The sequence below is a fragment of the Tubulanus polymorphus genome, chromosome 5 (assembly GCF_964204645.1).
Source record: "Tubulanus polymorphus chromosome 5, tnTubPoly1.2, whole genome shotgun sequence".
Classification (NCBI taxonomy): Eukaryota; Metazoa; Nemertea; class Palaeonemertea; order Tubulaniformes; family Tubulanidae; genus Tubulanus; species Tubulanus polymorphus.
The window spans coordinates 6121488-6142527 of record NC_134029.1 but is presented as its reverse complement, the minus strand read 5'-3'; the positions used below and the strand labels follow the sequence as shown (position 1 = coordinate 6142527).

At 37.9% G+C, this 21040-nt stretch overlaps 2 protein-coding genes across 4 annotated transcripts; both read right to left on the bottom strand.

Moving 5' to 3' along the window:
• Positions 1-951: 951 nt before the first annotated feature.
• Positions 952-11213, bottom strand: LOC141905935 (glycine receptor subunit alpha-2-like). Its single transcript, XM_074795046.1, has 9 exons — positions 11089-11213; positions 7863-8007; positions 6895-6959; positions 6381-6448; positions 5645-5871; positions 4221-4303; positions 2757-2891; positions 1924-2315; positions 952-1422 (listed from the first exon to the last, which is right to left on the bottom strand). Exons 2-9 carry the CDS (start codon positions 7979-7981, stop codon positions 1150-1152), a joined length of 1362 nt encoding a protein of 453 aa, XP_074651147.1. The 5' UTR covers positions 7982-8007; positions 11089-11213; the 3' UTR covers positions 952-1149.
• Positions 11214-13225: 2012 nt separating this feature from the next.
• On the bottom strand, positions 13226-20013 carry LOC141905765 (glycine receptor subunit alpha-2-like). 3 transcript variants are annotated; one of them, XR_012619274.1, is made up of 10 exons: positions 19755-20013; positions 17341-17464; positions 16972-17036; positions 16312-16379; positions 15909-16135; positions 15520-15602; positions 14910-15047; positions 14382-14764; positions 13670-14040; positions 13226-13416 (listed from the first exon to the last, which is right to left on the bottom strand). XR_012619274.1 is itself a non-coding variant. In XM_074794778.1 (9 exons), the coding sequence occupies exons 2-9, from the start codon at positions 17424-17426 to the stop codon at positions 13831-13833; spliced, it is 1260 nt and encodes a 419-aa protein (XP_074650879.1). In that variant the 5' UTR covers positions 17427-17464; positions 19755-20013; the 3' UTR covers positions 13496-13830. The 3 variants fall into 3 exon arrangements, 2 of the variants coding, with proteins under 2 accessions (XP_074650879.1, XP_074650880.1); XM_074794778.1 differs by lacking the exon at positions 13226-13416 and having other exon boundaries at positions 13496-14040; XM_074794779.1 differs by lacking the exon at positions 13226-13416 and having other exon boundaries at positions 13496-14040; positions 17341-17442.
• Positions 20014-21040: the final 1027 nt, after the last annotated feature.

The following is a 21040-nucleotide window of genomic DNA, read 5'->3' as shown; positions in this document are numbered from 1 at the left end:
AGGTCCACCAAAATGGTCCGCATGGAAAGCGAACTGCCCATAAAACCAGTCACTCTACGGGCGTGTGTATGCGTTATATTACATCCCGTGGGAACACAGCCTCGGAGATATTTTGTAAATACCCAACTGCATATGATCAGATGGATCGTACTGGTTTGAGGCAATGTGGTCCGTGCCAAGCATGTTAATAAATAACATGTTCCTGCATGCTAACAAAGTGTCCTGTGAATTTATACAGCTGTTCAATAAACTGCCAATATAAAAATGTGGTATTTGTCTTTCACGATTTTCATTTTTATCAACGTTGTGTTTTAACGGTGAGTATAAGCCTATGTGTAAGCCAACATGAGTTTTGCACCAATTGAGCAAATACTGACGCGCGAACACTCTGAAACAGGCAAACAATAATTATACAATTTTCTCTGTTGCTGCATAATTTGATCCAGAAACAAAGTCGATTACTCCTTTATTTTATTAGTGGATGAATATATTCTTTGTCGACGCGATGCGATTTGGTTATGGGCTTTCTGACGGAATCGCTCTAAAATATAGATGTACTAATTGTGGCTTGTATCAAAGATGTTATAAACTAGTTTCTACGTCTATGCTTGTATCAAGATGCCATTCACTATAATTATGACGAAAAGATCTATAGAGATAGAACGGTGAAGGTCTTTAAATCTGGGAAAAGTCGTACAGTCGTTCACAGACGTGTAGCTGTTTGTTTCACGGTTTCGATGATCTGGGAATATAGTCATACAGTCGTTGCCGTTTGAACGCATAGATCTTTATTATTGTTGTATGTAGATCCAATCCAAATCATATCATATTACCTGGCACAACGCATAAATATCGGAAAACCAGGCTAGTCGAGTCCGGATGATTAATTTCGCAACGAGCTTTAGATAGTGTACAAAATAAGCACATGTTTTTTTTTTATTTCGCATGTAAGTATCACAGTTTAATATTTTACATAAAATGATGTGTGTCATGTTAGTATTAGCAGATAGATAGTCACAATCTAAAATGCGTAGTACAAAGGAGCGACGGAACGTTCACGGCTTTTTTCGCGGCTGTTCGCTTCATCTACGTAGCCAATAAGTGTAAAAATGACATGGAGGCGCTGCGACTAGTCATAATTGTTCAGGATCAATGGTGCCCTCGGGGCGTTAGAATGTCGTCTGTCCCCATTACGGTGTTAGATCCCTTGGCGTGCGAGTGATCGTTTCCTAGATTCCATCGGTCATTCATCAAATTGTATATAAGCCAATAGGAAATGTTGAAAAGCGTAAAAAGAATGGGGAACATGTGGCGGCTTATTTTATCGATCGTTCGAGCTGTCTTTTTGCCCGTTGGATCCCTCAGGTATAGCTCCTCGCGAATCTTCTTATTCTCGGCACCGCCGCCGCCGTTCGAAGAATGCTGAAATGTTCGAATGATTTGGAGGTAAAATTTTGCAAGTGAAGAGTTGAATATAAGTCCCACAATCACGAATCCAAAAAGTTGAGATAAAGAAACGTTGAAATTTATGATAAAAATTCCGAATCTTCGGTTTTCCACTACCGGTATTCCTTGACAATGGTCTTTAGCGGAAAATCGAAAATTCAGATTTTTAATGATAAATTCTAACGTTTCTTTATTTTGACTTTTCGGCTTCGTGATTGTGGGACTTATATCTAATTCAAATGATTTAATCACGATTACCTTTGTGTATGTTAACACAATTCATTTGAAAGTTGATACTATCAAATATATCAATTTTTATATAAGGCAAAAGGCACCCTTATTGTCCTCCTGGGGTAACCGCAGGGGAGTTTGTTAAGTTCAAATTGAGAAAAACTACGTTAACTACAAATATAAACATTATACGCGTACTGTAATAACATTCACTCAGGGTAACCAATTTTTTCATTTAAGATTTACCAAAGCGACGCTTTCCGAAAAGGTAGATTTTTCCGGCTTCATGCGACGTTTTATCGTAACGCGTTTCTTGATCTCGTGTCGGCTGTAAACATTTACGATAGCGTATTCCAGCATCGCCAGGAACACAAACGCCAAACACGTCGACATCCAAACATCTATGGCCTTGACGTACGACACGCGGGGCAAAGACGCCCGAATTCCGGAACTTTGCGTGATCATCGATAGGATGGTAATGATACCGAGTGAAATTCGCGCCGGCACTGCTTCCACGTTGATCCAGAACGAAACCCAAGACAACATGACGATCAACATGCTCGGCACATACGTCTGTATTAGGTAGTAACCAATTTCGCGACGCAAGAAAAACCTTATCTCCAGACATGTGAAATTTCCTGAAAGATAGCAGTAAATAGGTTTTTTATTCGACGAATAAATAGGCGATGTGGGTGTATCGTCTTTCCAACGATGTAATCAATGCTCCCTTCCGGTCATTAGTATGAACCTTATAGCGATACGACGCTCACATTCGAAATCCAATGAAACATTTTTAAGTAAAAAAAAAACATATGTGTCACGACAATGCTACCATGAATTGATGAAGCAAAATTGATGGCCCCAATAATCCGTGATAACGTAATACATAAAGGTACATACATATGTTTGTTGGTTCTAGATTATTACGTAGATTCATATTCAGTTATATTTACTACGAGATGATTTACAAGGACTGATGTAATAGATTTGTTTCCGGGCTAAATATGTACCCATATACGTCGGATTTGCATGCTTATATCTAGTTCAAAGTCTGCCTGGTTGATGCGCTTATTACCTACCCGTGGAATAGGATTTCCAGCAGTTCATCGTTTCGGTGTGATCGAGTTGGAACTGAGGAAGCTGCATGTATTCGTTCAACTCTACGGGCGCCAAAGCGTTCCATTCGAACCTCATACGATCGGTCGTAAACGAAACTGTAATGAAGATGAAGTCGTTAGGAAAATCTACGCAGATTTACAATGAACTCATCTATGTGGTTCTACAAGAAAACTTGTCATTGAATTTATCAAAATCGTCATGCAAAATATGAAATATCTAAACGGCTCGAATGTTTTCATTCTCGGTCATCCCCGTGATGAGATGAACTCATTGAACCCGTGGACAAGGGATTAATGATTTACATGACGAGCATAATGTATAATATACAACATATCTATAATTGCATCGCTGCCGTACAAAGTTCAAAATAGATCATACGCATTGACGATAGCAATCGAAGTCATTTGACATTCTTGAGTTATCCGGGAAGTGATCAGTAGCCCATATCTGTAACTAGTACTGTAGCGAATGTGCTGAATAACAATATGGAAATATAACGACACATTCGTCTCAAAAGCTATCGAACATTCAGTCATCTTCGATTCTTACTTCTAGCGAATGTACTGAATGAAAACAAGGAAATGCGACTTTGTCTCAATAGCTATCGAAATTTCAGTATTATTTCTAACAGAAGTAAGAGGAGCTTATTAGCATGGGCAAATAGATAAAATCATATTTTTTGTGATCAATCATTCAGTCCTCTTATCCGAAAACTATTTATAGGTTATGCAACTGTTTTCGCCCCAAATGATCCGAGGAGAATATTGCAATACGGCGCTGTTAAAGCTCGGATCGATACAGACAGACGATCGAGTAATTGCTCCGATGATCGGCAGGATGTATTTTCCGACGGGATCCATGGAGGATTCTCGGTTGATTGATGATACGGGATCATCTATATCTAATTTCACAAAATATGTAAACATCCGCTACATCCATGATTTCCAGTAATCTTTGAACAATGTTCATGAAAAATTAAAGACATGGCGTTTCTACGGATAAGGGGCCTTTAGTTATCGCGTGCCAACAACGTGCCGACAATAATTATGTCGCGACAATTTAAGTTCCCTTATCGGTTCTGTACGTTTCGTATACGTTTCAAATGGGTATTCAGAATACAGGAGAAAACGGTTCCTTTTGATATCGCGTACAAAGATTGATTACATTTAATCTACATAATTATGTATCATAACCAGACCAGTAAGTAGAAGAAAACATTAGCAAAACAATCCGATGATACAAAGATGTCGCTTTTATGGTATTGCCCCGCTCTGACCGAACTCACGACTGCACAATGCTTTATTTTTCCAGGGCGAACGCGCCAAAATAATCATGACGTTTTCAAGATGACGATCTTTCCACTAAATAGCGGGTAACATATACAGCGTTTTGTATATCGGATAGAGATCCTGGCACGAACTTACAGCTCTCCATTTGAAGGTTGCACATTTGCGTATCCAACGGAAATTTCATTAGGTCCATCGGACACGATACAGTTAAAGATAGCCTGAAACAAGAGAGAATTATTTAAGCGCATAAAACGCGATGGGATTCTTCACACACACAGTCATGTGAATACATACATATCGGATTCCGATGGAAGAATTGACTAAAATATTATATGGCTTGTCGTGCAAAGCTGAAATACGACAGAAATACGACGGAAATTCTGTATCACGAATCGTCACTAGCATAAGCGATATCGGCTCAACATACGTGTTTAGTCATTCCGGATGCAAACCCGAATGCACCGAGAATGAAAGGTCGGATAGTACAAATTTCCAAGGTGCAATTGATTTCTTTCAAAATACTCCGTTCATATTCTACCGTCTACTATAAGAGCTAACGGTTAATCCGTCATATCATCTCGCAAATATTAATGAATATTTGCCTTGAGCGGATACGCAGCTCTTATATGGTGTTGAAACAGGACTAGTGAGGGTCAACATATTGCATTTTGTCACGGCTGAGAGGTCTAGTGCGTGATAGACTTAACAAGCGCACTCACACTCGCGCACCGTGTTGAGGATGCGCTTAGCGCCCGACGAGTATATTCAATTAGCGGTAATACGAAACATTTAGAATCACTTCCAATTATTGACAGTCGCAGTGTTCTCTACTCCTTCAACGTATATCCTTTGAAGGATACCAAAAAGCGTAAACATTACATTCATATAGATTCATTTAGAGATTGACTTCGGCACATAATCCATCAATTCAGCTCCTGTAAGCAAACCTGTTTTGACAATCTATTGCGATATTCGTTGGATAAATTTGACAATCTACTTGCGATAATCGTTTTAAGTTGTTGGATAAAATGGACGTATCGTGACGGCTAAACGAAATTTGTAAAATTAATGAGTATTGATTAAACACGAGAACCGCTCTGGAAAAAAATCCTATCGCCATTTTCCGCCTTAAACATAGTGCGTACTCGGGTTCATGAATAAAGCTACGATTTATCGTCGTTAATGTTTGCTTACATTAAAGTTACCAATGGCAACTAAATTCTATGAAGTCAATTGAATTTCTTGGGTGAAACTTCCGGGTTTAACGTTAACACATAAGTAGGATTTAGCAATTTCGAATCTGAAGAGGACAAATAAATTTTCTAAAAACAAAAAGATTTATCACATTCTAATCGCGCGATCATTAGATGTGTTCACTTTTTAATCATTGATATTAAGCATCTTTTTTATGAATGGCAATCAAGAATTGCCAAGGATTCATAAATAAATGCATTGATTTTTTTTCTAAATTTGTAATCGAAGTACTGTACATATTTGACACTTGTATCATTTTGATTTCACTAATCAATCATTTCCAATCACACGAGCTTTTAACCCACCTAACACTGTACAAAACTCGTCCATCTTCGTAGAGACGGATTAGCTTGTTAGGCACGGTAATCGTGTGTATGTTTCCTCCTTTCCCGTTCGGGAAATATAGATCGGGAACCCAGAGTTTTTCGATCATCGTCGAGTCGACGGCTATCATCGAGTCGTTGACGAGATGTTGAAAATCAAGCCGCGGGTCCATCCAGGATTGTCGCATATACACCGTCATTGAGTAATCCTTCATGTAACGAAAAGAAATGTATTTTTTTCAATGACGGCTGCCATATTTACATCATCATCGTTAGAAAAGCCATTTGATAGTAATTTATTCATTTTTCACTGTGATACAGTGTTCAACGTCATTTTCCATAATTAGCACCAATCTAAACTCAAAACCATTTGTCAGTCATCTCTCCCTGGGGAGAAGTAACACCCGAGCAGCCGATAGGCGCTCAGGAATCATCTATCAGACACCATGGTAATGGGTTTGAACCCACGACCTGGCTTCTCAGAGTCAAACGCTCAAACATGTCCAACTCTGTACATTTACTTACATGTGTGTATGATTCCTTTTAAAAGAAAATAATTCCCATTGCATATTGTGTATATTCTATCATATTTACGAGTCTGGTTTTGCATTTGACTTTTGGATTTATTAAATGACTCGCGGTAAACGCGTGTCTGTGCACCATGGATTCCATACGGTCTTACTACTGCGAAGATTATACTATAATAAATGGTACATACCATATTCATTTCGTTTACAGAATCAAAACTAACTACAAAAATGGAGCAATCAACGATCGTAGGTTCGTCTGTAAATAGACAGAAGAACTACTTGAGGTCGAGAAATAGGAAGACCTCTGATATGTGATACCAGTTCACTTCAAGTTAATGCATATATTAAAAAAGCAGCAGTCGGAAGTAGATATCAGAAAATCAGGCCATAAATTACATCGATATCGCATTGACTCCATCCATTATTGCAGCATATCATTTGAAGATATTTATCAATCAACGCCCCGGTGTTCCAGTGCCGTAGAACGTGCTGTCACATAGCAAATATGTCTTATATACAATAAAATCTAATACGTAGAATAATTTCACGAATGTATTCTCAATATAAAAGGAATTTTCAGTAATATTCTTGGCAGATTAATAACTATTTTGTGTCAATATATATATATATATTATATATTTCCATGTATTCACGTTGTTACGTTTCTCAGAAAATTGACTATTTACAATTACATCTATATACCTGTGTCAATATTTGGAGGCAGCCTTCTGTCGTAATCGACCAGAAGCTTCTTCAGGAATTCCGATCTAAAAATTAAAAAAAACAACACGTATTCTACGAGTCCGAAGCAAGAATCGAGATGATCCTTCGCAACGTCGCCCTATAATTTACTTTTATCTGTTTCACCTCGTCACGTAGAGAGGTGAAATTGTGTGCTAAATGTTAGGCGCGCGGTGATATGAATCGGTAAATTCGTAACAAAGTGTTTCTTGATATCGGCTAAGATCTCATGTGAGATACGAGAACGTGTAAACGTGACGTGTTCATGTTCGAAATCTGCTAAATGGGCTTAATTCCAGATGAAATCCCGAAATAAACAGTAATTCTATATATCTATGTGTACGTGTATGAGATAACTGGTTAATCAAATGTGTTGTTAAAACGCACGTGGTTTACCTAACACGCAAATGTTAGCTGCAGTTGCAGGTGGGCGCGATTGCAATAACTTTCTATCCATCCATCTATAAGAGTTAAGAGTATACGCTAACGAGCTGTTTCGGTCATCATGAAAACAACCGAGTCTCGACTTATCTACACTACAGTTTTTACGCAACAATAATCTAATTTGGATTTGTTTGCCTTATTAAGATAATGGACAAGCCGAGAGGCCTCATTCGGTATTAATTGGTTATTTGATGAATTATTCCGGGCTGCTTTTAGTTTTTTCCATACTACTCTAGCTACCCAATTTTAGTTGCTCAAACATCATAAGTAACGATTGCAATTTAAAGCATACTGCGGCATTGCAGAAAAATTGTGGTGATTGATTGTTTTCCGAATTGCGCATAAACTAAATATAACGTCTAGCTAGCCAGCTTGATGCGACAATTTTTGAATAGAAAAAAAATACACATCTAATTTGAATTCATGCATATAGATATTCAAAGGAAAACTATCGTATATACGTTATGAAATTGTCAATAGCCTACCTTTTCATTGCATTTGCTGTAGGATGAGCAGACACACTGTTTCTGGAAGTAAAATGGACCACGACGGAAAGAAGAAGTGTCACCCACATCTCATACTGTAGCACAAAAGCCCATCGCATCTTCACATGAATTGATTACCCCGACTCTAAAACGATCGTTAAAAAGACAAGCAACTGGTGAATTAGATATTTTTGCTTATCTCTAACATAAGATATCGAATTGGGTCTATATACAAAGTGTTCTGAATTACGTATCTCCTTCGTAATCAGCTGTTCCCAATTGAAAACTCTTTCTTAGTTCGTCAATCGATATAGCGTATCACTGTAACTACGAAGTGGGAAATACTCTAAACATCAAGCATGAAATGAGGATGATGCACGATCTCCACTGAGTCCAGTGGCGAATTACTGATCTAACTAGCGTGCGGTATTGATTGAAATCAATCGTGACAAAAAAAATTAACGATCGTGTTGTTAGAATACCGGGTTAGAATATAGCAAAGTATATTGCGTATTCTTCTAAAAGCGAACGATGCTATGTTTACTTAACACTGAACAAACATGAAAACCTACCTACACTGGAATTCAAACAGTAACTTGTTTTACTTGAGACGGATGGATCCGGCCACAAACGAGAAATTCAATAATCATTAAAATGCTGAATCGATTCAAGTATATTTGGATATAAAAACAATACCATCTGTTGTTTGATACAATGAATGAATTTTTTGTGCAAAATATACTTTTTTGTGGGACAATAAATGAAATGGATGACTAGAGGTTGTTGTTAATAATCATGTGGCAAAATGTACTGGAGAATCAGCCTGTGGTTAAAGTGGAAACATATGTAATATAATGCTGAATGTCCCATCATACGCTGTTAAATACAGGTGTTACAAATCTACATGGGATAAGTCATATTGAATTGAAAATGACGATCTGCCCGGCGGCATTACCATGACTAAATTCAATAATTCTGTAGTAATATATAATTCTTTCCATTGATATCATACATTCTATCTCTACATCCATATAACATTGCATATTATGTCTTTTTTGCATCATATCTGTAAAAACATGTCTAAAATGTGCTGTGCAGCACTTAGTATGTCATGTATATGTTTTTGTGATCTTTCTCATCTTATAGACTGATTTGATTCAAGAGATTTGATCCAATCAAATCATTAGAACGGTCCGTATACTCATAGAGATTATCTCGTTAGTCGCGACGGCTTTTTGTGACCGTGCAAGCGAATGCCGGCTCAAGTGCAACGGGTGAAAAGGGTAATATAAACTCTTGCACTGGGAACATGGGTAAGGAGTTGGTCTCTATAGCTTCTACATACAATATACATGTAATTCAATCATTAATTATTATGCATTTGAAGATATTCGAGATCGGATCATCGCGCAAACATCGCCCGTTTGTTCGGTTCAAATACGGGGCGCAAACACGAGTTAACGATCGAATCTCCGTTCGATTCCGGATGTCAAACATCTCAAATTGCAATCATGACAAATTTGCCGCGACCGCGGAGAATTAAACACGTCTGGCAAACGAATGAATGCTCGTTCCCAAGACAACGACAAACGTCGATAGTATTATATATCAATTTAGGTGAGATTTGGTTCACGCATAAAGATGAATTTGTTGGATGCATATAGGCCTATTGAAAATATATATCACTCACGTAAAAAAAGTTTCGCTTCTATTCAGGGTAAAAAACAATGCTTGCGCTAAATTCATTAGGCATTTACTCCTTTTCGAGTGGTGGATCTCAAAGCTAAGAAAGGGCCTATGCTGCGTAAGATCAAGCGAAAAGAGTCCTACCTAAGCCAATCACTACCCTCATATTATTTATAGTAAATAGTTCATTCTCACTCATCTTCTTGGATACAACGAATGTATACTTCAACATTGAAAATGATTAACGTTTTTCATTGAGACTTGATAAAAGAACGAATTATCAGGGAAAACTTCCTTGATAAAGTGATAATGTGTTTTTATCAAACGTTAATGATTGCTTTTTTATATCTGCTTCCTTATAAACAAATGATTATAGGAAAGGATTTACGTTTTTCATTGAGACATGTCCTTTTACGAGTGTTGATAAGAGAACGAATTGGTAAACTTCTCACATTTCTAGACCCAGTTCTGCAGTACCATAGTTTAGGACCTATAGTTCCGTAGTTCTATAGAACCAGTTCCACAGTTCCACAGATAAGGACCTATCGTTCTGCAGTTCTAGACCCAGTTCCACAATTTCACATGTTCAGGATCCAATTCAAATTATTTGTACACTTCAGGAAAAAAAAATCATGCCGACGATTTTAAAATCTCGTTTTCCAATATCAAGTTTAGACTAAGGAAAAAAAGTAAAAACATTCTGAAAAATTACCTTCGAAAATATGTACTGTTTTCGTTCAGCGAAAATGCGCACATTAAGCTATTCCATATTTAGGAATACATTTGATTCGACAGAGAATAAACAACGTCCTATTTTCGTTCACGAGAATAAAAAAAAAACAAAAACTGGAAGTCGTAATAAAGATGACAATGTTTTCTGCATAATCGTCTGCGACGTTATAATCCCTCAAACAATGACGATAGAGACGCGATGACTCCGTGTGATAGATCGTGGCATCGCGCTGCACAGCTGCACGATTATCATTCTCAATCAACCACATTCGAGTTATGTATTTGTTTTCCGTCATTGGCTGGCCTCGTTGTAAATCGTTATAAAGGTCTATTTTCTAATCTATATCGCCAATTTGCCGGCCCTAGTTCATTAGATTGGTCGAGACATAAAGTTTGAATCGATTAGTTGCGTGGAAACTACTTGGCATCAGCAGGGGCCGGTTGCATAGTCGTGGCTTAGACTCAAGACCAGTCTAAGACCAACTTAGTTCTTTAGCCAATCTAACAACTTAAGACCAGTCTTAAGATTTAAGACCGCTTTCGGACTTAAGTCACGACTGTGCAACTGGGCCCTGGAGCCTGAAATGCGTCAGTTAAAATCTGACACAAGAATGTGTAAATGAACTGATTTACCATATAAAAATCTAGAGAAGCTCAGTCAGTCGTTAGAAGTCATGTCTGTAAATGGGCGTTTGATTGTCTGAGACAATTTCAAATAACATGAAAAGGATTTCTAAATGCTAAGACTAGTTGCAATTTGGAAATCATTTTATTGACACCACCATCCGTTATTTTATGACTATCTTACCGCTAGATTATTCGTCAGCATCCATATCCATTGATTTACACAATTTGAATATTGTTCGCAGTATTAATTTTGATTACATTTTAACAGCCACTTAAATCCACATTTGACATTCCGCACGACATGCCCTGTCTATCAGCGGCATTTGCAACAGATTGCTGATGTTAGAGGATTCATTTGCCTTCATAGATAATTATAGTATATTTTGACATCATTTTGCTATTAACTGAAGCAAAATGGATTGTACTGCTATATGATATCCCAATAGGTGATTATTTAGTATATTATGATAAAGCCGTAACTCCAGCGTATTCATAACCAACAGGTGCTAACAATAGCCAACTTTTAATGAATTATCATATAGTGTTAACATATTTAAGTTCAATCCCCGGGATTTAGCGCCGAGATAACGCGCGGAAAAATACAGAATAACAGCACAGATATGAAATAACAGCTATGAAAATAGTTGCTCTTATGTAACTTGTTTTATTTTTCATTCGCTTTTCGAAAATGATAGGTAAACATCGAACTTACCTCGGCTAAATGCTTGTCTGAACTGTGCAGTCGTCGTGCAGCCGAGTTCACACACCTTATCCCTGAAACTTCGCAACGCGCGGGAAGTAACCGAGCAGTTTTTCTTACGTCGTCAAGTGGCTCCTTAACTGCTTTCACATATTACAACTTGTTGCTTACTAAGTGTACGCATTTAGCATCGTTCATCGGCTCGTTGGGCAAGATCTTTCGGATTGTTCATCCAATCTAACAAACCAATGAATTGACGAGCGAGATCGGTTGTTGATTATGTAAGCCACGTACGCGTTCGCTCTGCCACCATTGGGCGATACTTAGTTTTGATCCGCCTGGACCCATACTGATGTGGATGCAATTGAAGATTGATTCAGGTTACTTATACGTCCTTCTTCGTTCATCGTGTATACCGTCTAGTATTTCGTCTACTTAGCCTTTTCACGGCGCTCATTATGACATGGGAACCTCATATCAGCATTCTCGACATTTTGCCCGTGACGGCCTCTATAAGGGAATTGATTATCGTTTTCAATTAATCATTCCCCGGCTCCTGCTATTCACTGGAACACGAACCGAATAAGGTTTCGTTCACAATGCGGTGAGGTTTTTTCTACATATATGGAAAAATGAGGTACATCGCGTGGAAACCACCAGGCACGTGTAGTCCGGATCTCAGTGCACTTGTTAACCTTACCTTTAAGATTTTATCTCGATTCAATCGCGGAGGCTAAAATCGTTTCAATCGAGTACCACTCGTGAGTACCTGCCTGCCCGATAGAGACACCGCTGTGGTCAACAACGATTGCCAAAGCCTCCAAGACTACTGGTAAAAGGCTGTCCATATCTGCCAACAGACTGTACCTGACAAAATCGGTCAACTTAGAAAAAATTATGTTCCATTTCGAAGTGCAAAGAGTTTCTATCTTTTGTTTTTTAGATATCAATCCCTGATTCTTTATACGAAAACTATCAATTTTCGGCGATTCAATAAACAATGCGGAGAAGCTTGTGTAATAGTCGTCAGGAGCAGAGTCAAGCAATTCAAGTCCATTCTGGTTCTCTTGTCATATACAACAACTAAACGTCTGACATTTCTTATCCTCCCTGATCTTTCTGGTATTTTTCGTTATGCGTAATTTCGCTCGTCCTTGTTCCGTTAACGAAATAAGTGCCGTGTACTTCGTTATATCCGCGGGTTCGTAAATTGACGTCGAAATTGATAGCAACGCGTCACCGTTATCAGTAATGTAAAAGAAAAACAGAGGAGCGCAAGAGATAAAAATATTCGAAATCCACAGCTCCCGTGTATTTTCACATGAAGGAAGATGTTGTTGGGTAAGTGTTTCGTGTTCTCGTAACCAAAAACCCTCGATGAAGGTCATTTGAGGGATGAGTGGTGTGAAGGTTTCGGAATATTGGCCTAGTTTTGCCAATGATTATACATTTGTTGAATAACATGATGTACTTTATGCCCGCTTATATGGTGATGTTTATTGCGTTAACTATCGGTAAGGGTGATATATCATGTTAAATACGCAAAAACCCTTTCAAATAAACGACTTTTCACGGAATTTGAGTATCAACAGTCGTTTATTAAATCGCTATTCGGGAATACATTTTAACGTATATTATCTTAGAATGCCGTGTGTTCTGAGTAAAAAGTCTTGACCATTTGGCGACGGTCGTCTTTACCGTAGAAATTATTAATGAAGAAATCGACGTTCTTATAGACATCACCCGTCGTTTTAATGTTATTCAAACAACGTAGAGTCAACTCCGAAGAATTCCCACGAAAACTGTCATCTAAAAGTGAAATATATATATAAGTGAACAATTATAGTATAGTATAAGTTTTTTGAATAAAAAGTCTTATTTCTACTGCAATAACATTCTTGTTTTGTACAATTCTATCATTTAACTATATGCAATAATTCATAATATACACAAGGTCAGTGCATGTTGTCCGATGTTTTGTGTGCAGTGCAAGGTCAACTAAACGGGGTATAAATCATCCTAATTGCACTCAGCGATGTATCGAAAATCGCAAAAATCCTACTCGCAGGATTTTTGGATGCTGTCTCCAGTGACGATAGAAGCGAACTTTAGCGTGATATATCATGTATAGAATGACAACGGTTGTGTGGTGCTGTTCAATCGCGTGATCACTTCGGTATTTCGTCTCTCAGGGTTTCTCCCGCGAGAATTCGCTGTCCAAAATCATCGGAATGTCTCATCACGAACTACGCAATAAACGGTCCAATATACCACGTTGAAGATGGCAAAAACACCAGGGAAACATTGCCTAGAAAGGCTATCTATTCGGCGCGCTGTCACGCGACCAGCTGGGTCAGTTATATAGACCTCCTTCGTTTCCTCTTTGTTGTTAGCAATATCATTGTCAGCTATATTTTCTTTACCAGATGAAATCTGAAAAATGGAAAATTAGACCATGATCTACTTAAACTACTGAAAAAATTTCAAATTCACAACTGTATCCATGATTCATCAGTTAGGTGTCGTCGCGTTGAGAATCTGAGGGTGCCGATACGTAAACGAGGCCCTGAAGTAGTTCGGTTACTGCACACAAGTTGTGCAACTCGTGATGAATAACTGATTAAGAGACGTATGTGTTTGAAGAGCCTTGTTTAAACTGTGGATATTTTTCCCCCACTAAATGACAATTAGGAGCACCTCGGGGAAATATTACATGTACCACCTAAGAACCTCAGTGGACTAATTACGAATTGCAAATATACGTTGGACATTACCACATTGACCGAAGTGTCGTCATTCGACGGCGATGCAGATATTTTCTTCGTTCGCTGTTTTATCTCTTTTCTCGAGTAGACGTTGACGATGGCGAACTCGAGAAGCGCAGTGAACACGAAGAGCAAACACGTAGACATCCAGACATCGATGGCTTTGACGTACGACACGCGGGGCAAGGATTGCTGTACCCCAGATGTTTGAGTGATCATAGCCAGTATAGTGATGACGCCCAGTGATATACGAGCCGGTATGGCGTCCACGTGTATCCAAAATGACACCCACGACAACATTACGATCAGACAACTGGGCACGTATGTTTGGAACACGTAAAATCCTACGTTACGTTTCAACGTAAAGTTAACTTCAAGACAACTGAATCTCCCTGAAATGTGAAAATATTTGAGTGACTGAATGAGTTGCAACCAAGATTTAGTTTTTACTTGATTTTCCCATATTGCTGATGTGTAAGTCAGAAAATGTAGATAACCTATAACTGTATCAGTAATGAAAAAAAAACATCACCTCACCTGTCGAATAATTCCGTTGGCATCCGGATGTAGCGGTGGCATCGATCAAATCAAACTGTGGAAATTCCAGGTGTGGGTTGATTTCTATCGAGTTTTCATCTGCCCATTTGAACACCAGGCGGTCTTCGGTAAAGGCAACTGCAAAACGTTGGAAAAAACGGTCGTCATCAGACATTTCAATCACGTATCACGGAAGATATATTATTGTACACTCGTCGTTGTTGGCAGTGACTCGCCGGAATAGAAAATATGAATTTCACATGAAGTGCCATGTTATTGACATCTGCTCTAATATCATGCGCATGTATCTGAGTCTATAGCTAAGATACCTTATCCATAGCTTTTGAACCGAACCGTATCAATAAATGGTATAAACGGCAAATGGCAGCTTCTTGAAATTCATTTCGATTGAACAACATCATGTGCACACTAAGACCCTTTTATTATAACATGAATATCACGATGGATGTATAGAGTAGATTTTACCCCCAGTCAAAACGTTCATGAGCATACTTGATAGTACCCGTGTATTCTTTTAAATACTTTGTTTGTAAAATCGTGTTTTAGTTCGAGGGAAAATAAAGGTATTATTACTGTTATAGTAACTCACAGCTTTCAATTGCCAAGACGCATTTTTGTACATCCATTGGAAATTTGTGCAACACCATCGGGCAGGAAAGTGTTATAGAGATTCTGCAAAAAAATGAATCAAATGAGCAACATTTCTATTTACGTTCTGAGCGATTTTATGCACCGAAAATCAGAAAACCGGCCTTGAAAATGGTAATATACACGGTATACTGTTGAAACTCGAATGATAAATGTTGAGTCTGATAATGATAAACGTGGTTCGTGGTTCTCTTTTGCATTCAGTTTGATTAACATTTACGTGACAAAACTTTCAAGTGAAACAAATGATTCTAAGTCAATCTTAGCTACGAAGGAAATTGGAAAATTAAGCAGCCAATCTTATGGAAAAAGAAAGGGAAACGCAAAGACCTCGTGCTGTAATATATCCGACCATCTTCGTACAGCCGGATGAGCCGATTCGGAAGGGTGATGTCGTGAATATGTCCCGACTTTTCATTTGTGAAGAACGTGTCCGGTACCCAAAGATCTTTGATGATGCTGGCGTCCAACGTTAACATCGTGTCGTTGATCAAATCGCCGAACTTCAGACGATTATCAAACCACGACTGTCTGAGAAATATCGAGATGTCGTAATCCTTTAAAAAAAGAATTTCAAAATGTCAATATAAGCTCGGCTTAAACCCGCAGAGATTTTGTAATTCAGAATAGACAACTGTAATGCCCAGCCCAAGATGGCCTGCTTCCTCAGTTCATTAAGTAAGTTGATAAGCGTGTGTCTAAAAATAGCTCCACCACAGATTAGAAGACGTACCATAGTCCTTTCGTTTATTGAGTCGATACTTCCTACCAATATATTTACCAAGACCTCGGTAGCCTCATCTGAATTAATGATAAGAATACGTTAATCGCAGTCTTGGGAAATATCTTGACAAAAATGCTTGAAAGCAATCTTGTATGTTAGATTCTCGTTGAGTGCAAACGAGGGTTTCCTATGATTTTCTGCGATTTTTGGGACGTGTGGAGAATGCAATTCATTCATCCATGCACTATGCTCGTCTATTTAGATTGGATTTATGAGCTTCACACTGTGGTCAAAACCAATAACGACAAACTGCTTAGGCGACTGGAAAGCAAACTACTGAAATAAAAGAAAGGCTATCGACTGGACATAATGACTTTCTGGACAAAATGGTATTTTATGTTTTGCGTTCGCTTGCGGGAAGATACATACAAGGAAATAGATGATCGTAAACGAACATGTTCGCAATAATCAATTACTGTGACGTATCAATTAGCACCCTCACTATATACTCTGAATTCCAAAACTCGTCTAATTCCTAATGAAATTTAGCTCGTAATTCTCGTACGATGCATGATTTTTGCTGACGTCAGGTGAGAGCAGTTCAAATGAACACTGAACAATCGCTGATAGCGCGAAGCGAAAATGGATGTTAATTGGTTTACAACTTACCGTCGTCGAAATTTGGGGCCACGGATTTGTCGTAATGTTTTAAAAGTTCTTTCATCAGTTCGGATCTGCGTTGAAAAAAATGACACATCTTTACAGCGCAGCATATATGATATACATTGTATGTCAATAATGTAAGCACGCTATCATCCAAGCAATTTCAACATGTCTATTCGATTTTTGTGGACATATAACGACAAAACACCGGCTTTAACCATCTGTTATACCGCCAGGATTACAGCCAAAACATATGCACAATCTTGTTTGTACCAACGCATATTTTCTTTTGTCAACCGGATTATTGCCTGATTTCATGTTCGTCCGACGCCATTTCTTCGACAAGTGGACACGCTGTCCATGGGTGTCACTTACCGTTTCAGCTTTCTGGCTGCAGGCTGTACTATTTCGCATTGATAAGCGATCGTCGCGAAGCATAGCGCCCATCTGTACAATTCCATATCCAAAGATGATCCTCTAAAATTCAGTATGCTTTAAACTATTAAAAAAAAACACAGTTATAAATCGTTGTGGATTAAATCTGTGGGCTCATTTGGAACTATATATACAACAGGTGCAAGCTGAATATCTACGTTTCCTAAATACAAGGATCTAAAATATCATGTATACAGTGGATACCAAAATACAGCGCTGTGAAAAACATGCGCTTTGCATCCAGTTAAGATAGATTAGAAATGATTTCATACGTTTCGGCTAGACATAGCAATAACTATCGTCTGGGGGGGGAATGATTCGCCTTTATTTAATATACTCATTTCGCCTAATTATGGCTACTTGTGGCCGACTGGCGAATAAAGCATCTGGTTAATCTTTATTATCGACAGATTCCTTACGATTCAATTAAAAAGGTTGCAAAGGCCAAAATCGAAACAGAGCATCGCTAATGTTGGTTGGAATCTTTTATCATCGAATTGTCTAGATTACACCTCACCTCTAAGAATTATCTAATAAAGTTCAGTGTGATCGGTACGTAAAAATACTTCGAATTCATCACAACCCACAACCTATTTTTCTCTTATAAGAGTGAAATGATTACAGAGGTAGTATGATAATTATAATAGATTCTTCGTCAAACTTTCTTTTCTGACAAAAATTATGATTAAGTACGAGTTTAAACAGATGAAGTGAACACTATACTTAAGATTATAGAGATTTTCCGATGTTGATTTACGACGTTGGATTTTGAAAGAGAGCGAGTTAAATTAAATCATCATTGAAATGACTGAAGTCTAAGTTGTATTGCACCTCTAAAAAAACAAGCGAGTTTCTTCATGTTGCCAGGAACTTTCTCAAATGTTTAATGAATATTTCGGTTAAGCAACATATTTCTTGGCATGTATCGCGCGTATTCTTCCTAGTACAGTGGATACATTGACAAAATACGATGTTCATTTTCGACACCATTTAGAATACAGTGTCGACGTATTATTTGATAGGGTAAAATAGGACGCAACTAACGGCTATGTTGTTTAACCAGTGACTAAAAGACGGACAGCTGATTAATCAAACGAACCCCCATTGCTTGTATAAGCTATGAATATGAAATTCGAACCGTAAATACGACACTCGTAAGTATATGGATTTTAATTGAATTCATTGCTAGAGAGTTGTTAATTGACTAAAATGGTGTTGATGCTAGCCAGCAACATCATCCGCTTCGCAACCGTCTCGATCCGCTCTCCTGGTGATGAGTAAAAAAACTCCATTTGATAAATATATGAGACAACCGGAGCGGACAACAGCAGATCTACCGTGCTTTAGATCTACCGTGATAGTCTCTTCTGACTCTTTGGAGATCTTCAGGGGAAAGCATCCACGCCCCATAATACTAATTATACTATCCTATCAGATAAAATATCTAGTAACGTAATTATCCATAATATTCGTCTTAAAAATGAATATGGAAAAACATTTTTTCTGTTACATATGCAAATCATTTACAGTGCAGTAGTAGGGCACTGGAAAGTTTTGCACAATAATTTGCCATGACCAGGCTTGCAACACCAGCAAACCATAAAAAAACTACCTACGTAGCTGATGTCAGAAATATGCAGGCTCACAAAAATCAATAACTGAAATACGGACAAGTCGTCAGCTTCCGATCTGATAATGGGTTCAATTAAAAACCCCAGTATCTACTAACTATAGTTGTGAGGAACTGAAGTCATCATATTTCAAAAATCAGATACCATAACTAAGCGATTTTTGAATTTCAATTTAAGTCGGTTGTGTCAACAATATTGGCCCATATTACGTTGATATAACATGAACAGTAGATATCATTTCAGCCAGATGTCGGTGATCTATTTTTCTTCATAATTCATGTAAGTTCAGAAAAAAATGTTGACTAACTATTTTAAATGGAATCAAACGTTTTTTCGCACATTATCGATTCATTCGCTGACGAGATCAACAGATGATATTTGTTGCTGGAATCAGGAAGCATTTTTGGAAATGATGATACGCCGATACGCGGAGTTACTTCGATAGTAGAAACTCGATTTACATGATTACGATAGAAACGACATGGCATATGATACGATAAATGATATGATAAGACAACCGTTACAACTTGGTAACGTACAGCACGTGCATCCTATACCCCGAACCATGTAATCACAGAAACCTTTCTTTCGATATAACGAATTTATTCCAATCTAAACCTTTTTCAGAATGATATTTACATTGTATACGCAAGTTTCTCATAATGAAAGTTTATACTAATACTGAGAGATCATTTTGAGCTTGAAAAATAAAAAAATGATTACCTCTCTTCACAACAGAGACCATGCTCGCCATTCGTTAATCACAGTTCACAATCAACACGTTTGATCTATGCTTTACGCGTATTCCAAGTAATTTTCTATTCTCGGATTTCTGCAAGTAGACTCGAGTTTGGCTCAGAACAGCGCAAAGTACGCTCTAGCATTCACTCTGCCCTGTGCTGCTTGCACCATGTGCGTTGTATATTTATTTGCGTTAAGCAGTGAAATACCCATAAACTCATATGTCAAATAATCAAAACTAGACCATTTGCACAACCCACCACCTTCATATCTCATAAATAAGCAAACCATTGATATCAAACTAATTGAGTATTTTCAAACTAACCGATTTTGAAATACCCGTCCTAACATATGCTATTCTATCTACGACAAGAACCAAGGCACTCGAGAACTGTCGGAGATTTTTCCCACGAAACAAAAACAGGAAAAAAAATTTCGATTTCAAAAGAATATTTCGGAAAAATGCTTGGTATGTCAACCGATTGGTATGTCATCTATCAAGTGCTAAATGGAAAAATAGGAAATTATCGGTAAAATTCTGCACAGAATATCGAAAATATTTAAAATATCTGGTATATAACGCACATTCCCCAGCACAAATTGTCGATGATTGTAAATAATTCATAGTCAGAATAACCTTAGCTAACTACAGTTTGAAAATACCCCTGAAGTGGGCGCATGCAATTTCACATTGGTATCTATATAACCGAGTTCAAAAAAATGAATAACCCAATGCTGTTTGAAATCCACTGTATAAACCGAGATTCATCCGAATAGAATCAAATCCCGATCGAAAGACACTTTAAGGAAAGTGAAACATTGAATGAAATCAAAAGACAAGTCGTTTCATTTTACCGATTCTTCTGAATATGATAATAGATATTGACTTACACAGATTCTTTGTGCGGGACGATTTCCAAGCGCATACGACAGTATCTCGTCGGATTGACTGCCTCAATGAAACTTACTGTGCGCGATGTGCGGTGACTGATCGTTTTATACCATCGAGGAGACAAGCGTCGAAAATATTACTGCACTCCGTTCTCTCCTCGGCGCCGGTGTTTCGGTGTCGTATTCAATCGGAAACGCCATTTGTTTCGTGCGAGTGTTCATCGCTTTTACTCATATAGATAACAGCATTCAATCATTCAAAACCTTCATTTTCTTTTAATCCTTTTTTATCAGAAAAATATTTCGCCCGTAAAAATTTCAATTGATATGCACGACGTCATCTCGTGACTCCAATATACGTAAAAACGTGTTTACTT